This window comes from Octopus bimaculoides, chromosome 24 (assembly GCF_046866305.1).
Source record: "Octopus bimaculoides isolate indiv1 chromosome 24, ASM4686630v1, whole genome shotgun sequence".
Taxonomy (NCBI): Eukaryota; Metazoa; Mollusca; class Cephalopoda; order Octopoda; family Octopodidae; genus Octopus; species Octopus bimaculoides.
Window position 1 is genome coordinate 4,473,975 of NC_142951.1, and position 12,916 is coordinate 4,486,890.

The 12,916-nt window shown below is 37.2% G+C and overlaps 1 protein-coding gene across 1 annotated transcript; it reads right to left on the bottom strand.

Moving 5' to 3' along the window:
* Positions 1–1,133: 1,133 nt before the first annotated feature.
* LOC128250821 (uncharacterized) lies at positions 1,134–9,923 on the bottom strand. The gene is made up of 5 exons (XM_052976804.2): positions 9,616–9,923; positions 4,895–5,025; positions 4,591–4,627; positions 2,038–4,078; positions 1,134–1,322 (listed from the first exon to the last, which is right to left on the bottom strand). Exons 2-5 carry the CDS (start codon positions 4,979–4,981, stop codon positions 1,295–1,297), a joined length of 2,193 nt encoding a protein of 730 aa, XP_052832764.1. The 5' UTR covers positions 4,982–5,025; positions 9,616–9,923; the 3' UTR covers positions 1,134–1,294.
* Between the last annotated feature and the right edge of the window lie 2,993 nt (positions 9,924–12,916).

Below are 12,916 nucleotides of genomic sequence, written 5' to 3' on the forward strand. Positions count from 1 at the left end.
ATCACCAGCAACTTTTCAAAACATTGCGTACGTGGGTGCACATGGATGTGAGACATAACTTCAACATGTTCAAAATTTACATATCATTATACGTGTGTATGTATATATATATATATGTGTGTGTGTGTGTGTGTGTGTGTGTGTGTGTGTGTGTGTGTGTGTGTGTGTTGAATATTTGTGTTTCTCTCTTTGTCCACCCATCAACGCTTAGCGTAATTTGGTGGTTCAGCAAACGAGACGGACAGAATAAATCCTAGGCTTAGACAGAATAAGTCCTCGGTTCTATTTTTTCGACTAAAGGCAGTGCTCCAGCATGGCCGCAGTCATATGACTGAAACAATATTTTCTGATTTTTTCGTACCCAATCTAGAATCATGCATACGCATATACAATGTGTGTGTGTGTGCCTGTCTGTGTGTGTCTGTGTGTCTGTGAATATGAAGATAGATAAATTTTCTAGTGAGTAATTAAATCGAAAAATCTAAAGACAAATCGACATAGAAGGAAGAAGAACAACGCACTTGATTCCTTGAGTTTTCTGAAGGCATTTATTTTGAAGATAAGACGTATACAAAAGAAGGACATTTCTGAACGTTTATAAGAACATATAAAAATATCACAGGCGAAAATATATATCGCAGAAACTTTGTAAATGAAAATGTTTCCACATGAAGTAAAAATATTGTAGGTAAAAATACCAGCGGAAAATGATTTTAAAAAGGAAGACATTCTTTTTCTTTGGAAACTTGCGATAGAGTGAAACATTTTGTTTCAGGTGTCGTATTTGACTGAGATTCAGAAAATTCGAAATTAATGTAATAATTAATATAGCGTAAATACGACATTGAAGGAGATATATTCTAAATGGATGTATATATGTGTATATATTGTTGTGAAACAGAGGCGCTTAAAATATTAGTAGGGTACTCAGTCATCATCCTCCTCCTCATCATCATCATACATATATATATATATATATATATATATATATATATATATATATTTCATACATATATATATATATCATATATACATACATCATACATATGTATGTATATATATATATATATATATATATATATATATATATATATATATATATATAATATATATACATACATATAGATAGAGAGAGAGAGGGGGAGACGGAGCATCAGAGAGAGAGAGAGGGAGAGAGATAGAGAATGAGATAACACAGTGAGGCTGACAGACAGACAGATTAATAGACAGATACATAATTAAAGATCGTCTTGCGTATATAGTACACATACAGTGTACTTTCGATTCGTAATTCCTATTCTGGTGCAGGGGTATCTCTTGACCTGTTAATGGAGAGAACGAAAAAAGAATATGAAACATGCTGCAGTTACATATGCTAAGCAATTTTGAAACATAAACTGTTATTTACAAACACGAATTAGTTGGTATATACTCTTTTTACTCTTTCAATTGTTTCAGTCATTTGCCTGCAGCCATGCTGGAGAACCGCCTTTAGTCGAGCAAATCGACCCAGGGACTTATTCTTTGTAAGCCTAGTACTTATTCTATCGCTCTCTTTTGCCGAACCGCTAAGTGGCGGGGACACAAGCACACCAACATTGGTTGTCAAGGAATGCTAAGGGGACAAACACAGACACACAAGCATACACACACACACACACATATATATATATATATATATACAACGGGCTTCTTTCAGTTTCCCCTCTATCAAATCCACTCCCAAGGCTTTGGTTGGCCCGAGGCTATAGTAGAAGACACTTGCCCAAAATGCCACGCAGTGGGACTGAACCCGGAACCATGTGGTTGGTAAGCAAGATACTTACCACACAGCCACTCCTGCAATGATATTATGATACTAAATAGATGCTTGTTAATTTGGCTTATTCTTTATTATAATTAGATAGTATTATGAATGTGCAATTCACTCATGTAAATGGGCATCGAAACTATATTGAATACAGGTCCCACAAGGAATATACTACAATCGATTTCATCCGTTAACCCCAAATATTTTTAGACTAAAATTTTACTTACCTTTCTTCCGAACTACCACCACCCAGGTCTTCCGAATTAGGGGAAGCTGACGACTCTTCCATGCAATAAGCACGTTCTTCATCGTTACTGTATTCCTCTCCACCGATAGATGATAATTCTTCATATTCATCAGGAGTGATAATTTCATCAGCTCTGCCCATTATACTTTTTATAGCGTCAACATAATGTGTTGAATTTTCTCCCAAAAGTACATAATTAAATACCTCACGATCAATATTTTCCCCATCATCAAAAGCATTATTTTCCTGATCAGTAGGCTCCTGCTGATGTGTATGTATATGAAGGGATGCCTCATTCCCAACCATACATGAATCATTGCTCTCGTTTTCGTTTTTCTCTTTCGATTGGTTTTGTAACAGATCTACGCCAGGCCGCGCGTTATGAGGACCTACACACTCATTATCAGTTGCTCTATTCTCCAGGCAAGAATATCCATTTAGAAAAGAACTTGTAGTGTCTGTTCTGTATTTTGCATTCTTATGTTCCAGCAAAGTTTCATTATTTTCAGGTACTGAGAATGATCTTCTATATGGGTTTGGAATATGAGGCCCCTCATGTAGAACAACCGAATTCGGATCAACCGCTCCATTTTCAGCAGAAGAGGGTGCCTGAAGTGCAGATGTAGCAAATGTGTTATTCGAAATCTTAAAATCAACAGAGTTTTCACTATTTTCAGCATCAGTTGGTCTTCGGAGTAAAGTTACAGTTCTTGGGATTTCATTCGTTCCGATACACACACCATAATTCCCATTGCATGCTGGTGAAGACTTCGCAGTAAGCGATCGAGATGTTTCATTTTTACCTGTATTCACTTCCTTCCCAAACATTCCATTTTCCTCAGGATAATGTGATTTTCGGAAAAGTTTTACCCGATGTGACATCGTTTTAGTTTTATTTTTTCCTTTTCTTCCTAACAAGAATAATGTTTCATCAACCAAATCTTCAGAGGAGAGAATCATTGCTTTCTTGGACGATGCATCATCAAAATTCAACGTGAATGAATTACCATTTTTTGACATCTTATCATGCAGTCTGACATTCTCTAATGTTAATTTCTGATTTTGTTCATTTTTAAAGCATAATGTAGTATCTTTCACAAAACTGGAAACGAGACTTCCCTCTCTGCCGGCATTATCGCAATTGTTATACATCCCTATATAAAACATGGCCGGTTGATCATTGCAATCTGATGGTTCCCTGAATTGCAAAGCATTAGAAAATTCCACCAATCTTTCTTGCGTAAATCCCTGATCACGTTCTAATCGCCATATATCCCTTTCCACTCGACTGTGAGCATAAGAACAAAGGATGTTGTTACAGAAAGCAACTGAATCACAAATTAAGTAAAATGCGTCCTTTCTTACAGTGAAGGGCTTCCTAATTTTAAATATTCCTGATCGTGTGAAGCATTGTAAAATTTTAGTTGCTTCCCAATAATGTGCAACGGAACCAGCGCAATGATAAGGATTGTCGGAACTTTCTTTACAGGTTTCTCCTCTCTCTGAACAGGTTTTACAAATGAATTCATACATCTGTCCATATGTAGAAATAATATAATTGATGTCACACCTAGTTTTCTGCTGATATTCGATAAAATATTGAACGTTGAATTTTCCTTTGATTTCCTGCCGCCAAAGCTTAATCTCGAGTGGATTGTGTGCAAATACACATTTTTCTTCATTTTCGTGATATGAACCCGGCACATTATAGCATATATTTCTACAAGGTTCTGGAATTTTAGTAGTACCATTTTGGTTTATATATTCACGCACACGATTCCAATATGGGGTACCTTTCTCAACAAATGCAAGAATATTGCGTTGGCATCGGTGACTCTGGAAAGTTTTATTTGCATGTATAGGAAAGCAATCTCTACAAAATAAAGCGTATTCATGGGTATCCATCAATGGGTGATATTTTAGGTTTAATGAACGATTTTGGTTGGCATATGTCTTCCCATTACTTGATTTGGTACTTCTTCCATTACTCGAATATTGTTGGGTGTAATCGATGTTCGATGCTATTGAGAAATCGAAAGACGTTTTTGGTAAGAATAGCTAAAATCATACGATATTAATTATAATTCAAAATTAATAATATTTATCATAAGAACAACAATAATAATTCCTTCAAATATAGGCATAAAGCCTAATAATTGGTGGGGGTATAGTCAATTACATCGACCCCAGTATGAAACTGATACTTATCTTATCGACGTCGAAAGTTAAAAAAATGCAAAGTCGACCTCGGCCGAATTTGAACTCGGAACGTTGCGATGAGTGAAATAAAACTAAGCAATTCTTATAGCGTGCCAAAAATACTATCAAGAAGAAGAAGAAGAAGAAGAGAGAGGAGGAGTAGGAGGAGATAAATATGCTTCGCTTATCATTCAAATTATTCGACTATTATTTTATCCTCTGCAGAAACACCAAATTCATTCAGGAAGATAGAAGTTAAATGGGGTTTAAGTATTGATCGTAAAATGTAATAAGTAAATATACTGAATTATAATATGACTGAAAGAGTACTCACCCTCGAAAACAGCATATTGTACGCTTGCTTCTGTTAACTGTAATGGCATAAAATACATATTTTCAATGTAATATGCGAAATAGAAATTTTAATAAAATTTATATGAAAATGTGTTTTTTGTATGGTGGCTATTGCGAATAATATTTGAACTGGAAAATACAAAGTAAGGCATGCGAACTTTTAAGTTAACTTATTCATTTATTTCAAATTAATTAATTACCCGAACGTAGACTATTTATTAACGGAGTTTATGTGTCTTCGTCTCTGTGTGTGCGCGTGTATATTAGTATTCAATAAGACTTACCACTGGCTGAAACAGTGCCTGCTCATCAACGTACAATTGATAGTATTGATAATCGTAGTGAAATCCTATTACTTCTTGATTTTCCATTTTTTCTCGTCGCTGCTTTTAGAGAAATAACTTCAAATGCTTGTCTGTAATATAATATTTTTAAATCAAGGAATTTATGGTAGAATCCACTGATGTATTAAAAGAATTTAGTGAAATTCTAATAAATACGTCTGGAGTTGTTGCAACACATTTAGATAAATTCGCGATAGAGTTTCAATGACCGAGGAAGAATTCATCAAACAAGATTTTATTTTCAGATATTTAGATTGCTTCCCTTTACTCATTTCATCTTCCCTTAAGTACACCAACACCAGATGTTGACAATTCTTCATCAGAAAAAGAGGGATAGATATACGATACAAACAGCAGACGTAATTAAAATATACACAGATTTCTTGCATAAGGAAAGACGAGGATACGTATACGTCAATTTGAGGGAGATGTACTCAATTTGCATGGTTGAGGGATGAATATATATGCAAAAATGTATAGATAAATAAATCAATAAATAAGTAGAGATATTTATTTTAAATGTTACTCACATCTTCAGAGATCCCATGTATATATCAGGGCATTGTAGGAAATGCTTTGCAATGTCTGGCAAATACTTAAAGCGCACGTAATGACCTTTCTTGATGTGGATTCATAGGATTAAAACAGATATGCAGATCTCTGTTCAAAGGCATTCAAGTCGTGAGAGATTCCTATTTTTCCCACTTCTATTCCATTTAAGCTCGCATTATATAATATGAGTTGCAAGGCGTCGAGCCGACAGAATCCTAAGCACACCGGGTTAAAGGCTTAGCGGTATTTCGTTTGTCTTTACATTATGAGTTCAAATTCGCCGAGGTCTATTTTCACTTTCATCCTTTCGGGTTCGATAAATAAAGTACCCGTCAGATACTGAGGTCGATCTAATCGACTGGAAACCCTCCCCCAAAACATTTCGGGCCTTTTGCCTGGAGTAGAAAAGATTACATCATCTGATTTGCGATTTTATGGAAGTAGTTTTACTGTGGATGGAATATTGCTCCTGTTTCTGTTAGATATTCTAGTAATAGTAGCAACTTCCTTGATCTCCTATAGAAAGCAAGAAACTCTTTAGCAATTCGAAACCGTCATACAAGAAGGATGAAGCCTAAACACTCAATACATAGCCTCCCCTCCCATAGAACCCTAACAAATGTTATGTTCCCCAAAATGTGACCGTAATTACATACTCGTTTCAAACGAGAATAAATTCTTGAATGTGTAATGTAGAAATAAAATCGTAAATGAAAATAATATTTGTCAATAGATTTCTATGTATGTATGTGTATAAATTTTACTATGAATTTTTGCGTATGCATATATGAAAGTTGGTATATATATATGAGTTGTTTAGAAGATTATACACCTTAGACGTATGATTTATGTCTTTCATACGTATATATGTTAGTGTGTCAGAGTGTATGCATTTTTAGAGTGAGAGTGTACGTGTAAATATAACAGAAATGCGTAAAGCTCATTTGAAAACATTTCGTTTGGTCAAACGAAATAATGCTAATTAAATAACATAAAACGGCAAGTTAGACGTAAGAAACTGATGCCTACCGAGAATATTATGACTTTTTAGATATTTAAAATCTTGCAGTTCTATCTATAATTTTTCTACATGCTTTGAAAATGTTTTCCATTTAAATTTATACGCTGGTACATACTTATAGCATATATGATGTATCTATATATTTTAATTAGAGATATGAAACCGTCATGCATGTTCCACAATAATTATTCATAAAATTTACAGGTTATTCTCTGAAATCCTAAAATAAAATTATGAATATATATTGTTATCCTTTGGGATGGTTATATATTTTGCCAACAGAAGATACGCGGTTACTGGCAAAGTATGCCTAACTCCAATTTTAACAATATTTTCTTCAATACACGATTTCAACTATAATGCTGGATGTTCGGAAATCTAATGAAATATTATTTTCGGACACCAAAGTACAATAATAACAAATATGCTCCGTATACTTAAGCTTCAGTGGCTGCAGGAAATGTTTTAAGTATATTTTTAGAGCAAAAACGATTTGAAATTCTAAAAGCCCTGTTTTTATTGAAATATATGTTAGGCAGACGACAGGTCATAGTTGGGCGCCCAGTCAGTTAAGACGGTAAGCAATAGGTCAACTTACTACTACATAGGGAGAAAGAGAGAGAGAGAGAGAGAGTGTGTGTGTGTGTGTGTGTGTGTGTGTGTGTGTGTGTGTGTGTGTGTGTGAGTCAGTGAGATACACACACACACACACACGCATACACACAAAGAAAGAGACCGCCTTATTCAGCGTAAGATGTGTATTTTCATGTAGGGAGATATATGTTCAGAGTAAAAATAAAATGAAATTCTAAGACAGCTTTTAAGTAAAATATCGTTTTAAGTGTAATTTAGGCAGTCAACGGGTCACTGACACAACTGACCGACCCCACACAGGCTGAAGAGGCAGGGCCGACGTTAAGCAACAAGTCGACTTACTACTTCCCATCCATGAAACAAAGACCGTTCAAAACATGACAGCTGCCTGTCTATTGTGTAGCACATGGATTCGACCTGCGTCCACTCCGTAAACACATCTGTTGTAGTGCGGTTGTAATATAGAATGGAATATATGTCTCAGTGAATTTGGTTAACTGCACCCAGGTTGAAGCAACTGGAAGATATTTTAGTCGAATCCATCGTCACCAGAGTTTATTTTTTAAACCATGTACATATTCTATAGGCCTGTTTGACCAAACTGCTATGTTACTGGGACGGAAACATACGAAAAGCTGTTGTCAAGTGGTGACGGTGGGGACAAACACACACACTTGTTCATACAACCGACTTCTATCTGTTTTTATGTACTAAATCTACTCACAAGGCTTTGGTCGGCGCGAGTGTATATTAGAAAACACTTAATCAAGGTGCCGCACATTGGATCTGAATGCAGTACCAAGTGGTTTCGAAGCCAGCGTGTTACCACAATAATATAATCGTATTCTAGACAGAAATATGCACACATATACACCCACGCGAGCACACACACACACACACACACACACACACACACACACACACACACGTGCGCACTCAAAAAAACAATACAATTCACTTCGGCTGTTTCCGTGAAAAGCTGAAAAGCACATGGTTAACTGTCATGAAATGGGAGGAGGAGAATAAAGCTAATGGGTTGTACGTGCTTGCGTGCTTGTTCCTCTGTGTGTGTGTGTGTGGATGTGTGTATGTGTGTGTGTGTGTGTGTGTGTGTGTGTGTGTGTGTGTGTGCGTGTGTGTGCGTGTTCCTCTGTCTGTGTGTACGTGCATATTTGTGTGTGCGTGCTTGTTTGTGTGTGTGTATGTGACTGTTCTGTTAAGCTCGTACACACAAACAGAGGAACAAGCTATAACCCCAGGCCTTAAGAGTGAATTAGGTAGATAGAAACTGAAAAGCACGCAGACACATACAACCCATTAGCTTTTTTCCTCTCCTTCCATTTCATGATAGTTGATCACGTGGTTTTCAGCTTTTCACGGAAACAGCCGAAGTGGAATTAAGTAACATTTTAAGACAGACATGGAAATCGATAATATTACTATTAAAATGTTAAGCATTTAGAATAGAAAGAAAAAAAATTGCACTTTCGGAAACAGGACAATAATCTGATATCTCTATGTAGGGAATGAAATCTGTGTAATGCAAGGGTAAACTCTTTCCTACGCTGACTGACAAATAGTCAGTTTGTAAACATTACACCTGAGGTCAGATAACAACAAAGAAGTTTGCATTAGTCACTAATGAATGAGTAGTTTTCTATTAGCTGATTGTTCAGTGAAGCGTACGATTGACCGAATGGGGTGGGGAAGTATCAAATTTCAGATACTATGGAAAAGACATTTAGGAGACGGAATTTTAATTAGAAATGCATATGTGAATATGTTCGTTATATTCATGCATTTTTCAAATATTATTCGTTAAAAACATTGAAGCTAAATAGCACAAACCGTTATTTAAAATTTAACAGTTCGCACTTTAATCTACTTTAAATTCTTATAACGTTTTACAGTTATTTGACTGCGACCATGCTGTAACACACCATTTAAGGGTTTTAGTCAAACAAATAGATACCGAGAAATACATTTTAAAGCCTAGTACTTATTCTATCAAACTCTCTTGCCGAACCGCTAAGTGAGAGAACGTAAACACACCAGCATCGGTTGTCAAGTTATAGTGGGGTACAAACAGAGGCACACATATCTATGCATATATCTACGTATGTATATATATATATGTATATACATGTATATATGTGAGGATTTTAAAGAGCATTTAAAAACACATAAAAACCGTTAGATTCATTTCAACATTTAAATTCAATTAGTTTCAAAATATTTTCGTCGGTTTGAAACCGTGACCTGTCCACTGACAGAATCCACTGCTACATTGTTCGTTAGAGGGTAGACGCGAGCAAACATCGCACAATTTTCTACGCACATCAAATACAAACAAATGGCATGAGATACATACAACTACTACGGGTTTGACGATTTTCTCGTATGTTATCTAATTATAATTCATAATTATATGTTCAGCAGAATATTTGATATAGATCCTAATAAGATGTTACTGAAATAATCAATATATACTCACAGCACACTTTCTGGAAACACACAAGAGGCACACACAGGTAAGATAACTCGCCTTGAATCCCATAGAAGTGATTCAATCCTAGAAGCTGAGTTATATGGTCTGCCGTTGACGCCAACGTCGTTTTCCACCCGGTGATTTAAGTGACTACACCTCTGCCATCCTTGAGGAGGTGCATAAAGAAATATAGGCTGCATAGGTTTTACGTTTACGTGACTGATATGTGTGTGGGCGCGCGTGCGCGTGTGTGCCTGTAAGTGCGTGTGAATATGTATTAATGTACGGTGCATCAGCATGGCCGCAGCTCTAAGCTGAAACTGTAAAAGATAAAAGATATATACATACACACACAGACACACATATAAATGTTATAGAAGCATATACAAGTACAGAATATATGTATATATATATATATATATATATATATATATATATATATATATATATATATATATATATATATATATATATATTACATGAATACACATATATACATATATATAAGTATACATATATACATACATATATATACATATATTGTACGCCCTCACCTCACTCTTTTACTTTCAGTAATTGGACGGCTGCCATGCTGGAACAGAACCAAGCAGCGTTTCTCAGATGAACAAATCGACCCCAAGACTTATTTGTTAAGTGAACTAGTTATTCTATCGGTGTCTTTTGACAAACTGCTAAGTAACGGATAAGCAAAGGCACAAACAGCGCCTCTCAAATGTTGATCGGAATACAGACAAAGACACAAAGAGAAATAGACACACATACACACACATGGACACACACAAAACATACACACGCGCACACATCAAAACACACGCATACACTTATATATATATATATATATATATATATATATATATATATATATATGTATGCGAATATACGACGGGCATCTTATTATTTCCGTTGCATGAAAATCACTCACATGACATTCTCTCGTCACGAGGGTACAGGAAAAATACTTTCAGAACCAGCCACAGAGAGGGACTGAACTCTGGACTATGCAAACCAAATCCACTCGATGAAAGCTAAAGCTGATCGAGGCTATAGAAGACACTAGCCCAAGTGACCAAGCAGCGGGATTGAACTCCCAGCGATGTGGTTGGGAAGCAAGCTTTTTTACCACAGCCACACCTGCAAATAATTCATTGATATGTAATATCACACTGACTTGTGTGTATTTGTGGGAGAAGGAAAGAGAGGAAGTGAGAGAGTGAGAGAAGGAAAGACAAACAGAAACAAAGGGAGGGAGAGGGGAAAACAGGAAGGAAGTCGAAAGAAAGATAGAGATACAGGAAGAGAGACAGACAGAAAGAAAGAGAGAGAAGAAAAAGGGAAGTGTGAGGGAGAGAAAGACAGATAGAAACAAAGGGAGAGAGAGACATAAATGGGGAGGGGGAGAATGAAAGATAGAAACAAAGGGAGAGAGAGAGGGCGAGGAAGAGAGAGAGAGAGGGCGAGGAAGAGAGAGAGAGCGAGGAAGAGAGAGAGCGAGGAAGAGAGAGAGAGAGAGAGGGGGCGAGGAAGAGAGAAAGAGAGAGGGCGAGGAAGAGAGAGAGAGAGAGGGCGAGGAAGAGAGAGAGAGAGAGAGAGGGCGAGGAAGAGAGAGAGAGAGAGGGCGAGGAAGAGAGAGAGAGAGAGAGGGCGAGGAAGAGAGAGAGAGAGAGAGGGCGAGGAAGAGAGAGAGAGAGAGGGCGAGGAAGAGAGAGAAACAACAGGAGAGGGGGAAATGGAGAGAGAGGGTGCGGGATTGAGAGAGAGAGAAAAAATACAGACAGAGAAAAAGTGAGAGAGAGGGTAAGGGATGAGAGGTGGGCAGTGAAAGAAACAGATAAAAAGACAGGCAGAAACAAAGGGAAAGAGAGGCAGAGGGACGGGAGAGAGAAAACGACAGAGAGAAACATAGGAGAGTGAGTGAAAATGGGAGAGAGGGGAAGAGAAAGAGAGGGAGAATGATGGTGGGATAAAAGAGAAAGTGGGAGGAAGGGAGGAAGGGTGAGAGAAACAGAGACAAACAGAGAGAGAGAGAGAGAGAGAGAGACTGCCTGTGCGCATTACAGTGTAAGATGTATTCATGTGGGTAGATATATGCTGAGTAAAAAGAAAATGATATTTTTAACAGAGTTTTATTAAATTCAGGCAGGTAAAATTATCATTAATGTTTAACAATGACACATTTGACTGACTCAACACTAACCAGGGAGTCCGGTCTCACACTAGGCAAAAGCTGACGCTTCTACTTCGCAGTCATGAAACTATGACCAGCCACATAAATTCGGCCGAAGACGAAAAGATGACAGCTGCCCTCCTACTGTTTAACGACTCATCCCTTCGGCCAGTTCTGTACCTAACAATGACACATTTGACTGACTCAAAAAAGGAGAGTGGGGGAAAGGGACAAATATATATAGAGAGGAGAATATATACAGAAACAAAGAGAGAGAGGGGTAAAAAGGGAGGGAGTGGGAGAGAGGGAGAGAGTAAACAACAGAAGCAAATGGAGAGAGGGGGGAAATGACGAGTGAGGGCGAGAGAGAGAGAGAGAGAAAAGAGAAAGTGGGAGAAAAGAAAGGGTGAGAGAGAGATGGAGAGAGAGACTGCCTGTGCGCATTACAGTGTACGATGTATTCATGTGGGTAGATATATGTTCAGAGTTAAAAGAAAATGAAATTTATACAGAGTTTTATTAAATTCAGGCAGGCAAAATAGCATTAATGTTTAACAATGACACATTTGACTGACTGAACACTGACCAGAGAGTCCGGTCTCACGCTAGGCAAAAGGTGACTTTTCTATTTCGCAGTCATGAAACTATGTCCGTCCACATACATACCGCCGAAGGTGAAAAGATAGCAGCTGCCTTGCTATTGTTTAACGACTAATCCCTTCGGCCAGTTCGGTACCTAAATACACCTTCAAAGAGGAGAAGTATAGAAAACACCGATTTGAAAGGCTTTCGAGTCTGAATGAAAGTAATTCGTTCCTATTTAATATTATCGTGACGTCTACGTGCTCCCGAATGTGTGTATGTGTGTGAGTGTGTGTGTGTGTGTAGCTGTGTTTGTTTGCCTGTTAGTTTGTGGGAGCTAATGCGTTTCTTGGCATGGAATCTGTATTTTCATTAACCCAATATGAATTTAGTCCTTCTCTACACTAACAACTAAAGCCAGCTGAATCGGCGCTCCAGCATGGCCGTAGTCAAATGACAGAAGCAAGTAAAAGACAAAAGGAATATGTATAAGTGAGAGGGTGTTGCGTTCGTGTATTTGTGAATGTATGTCTATGTGTG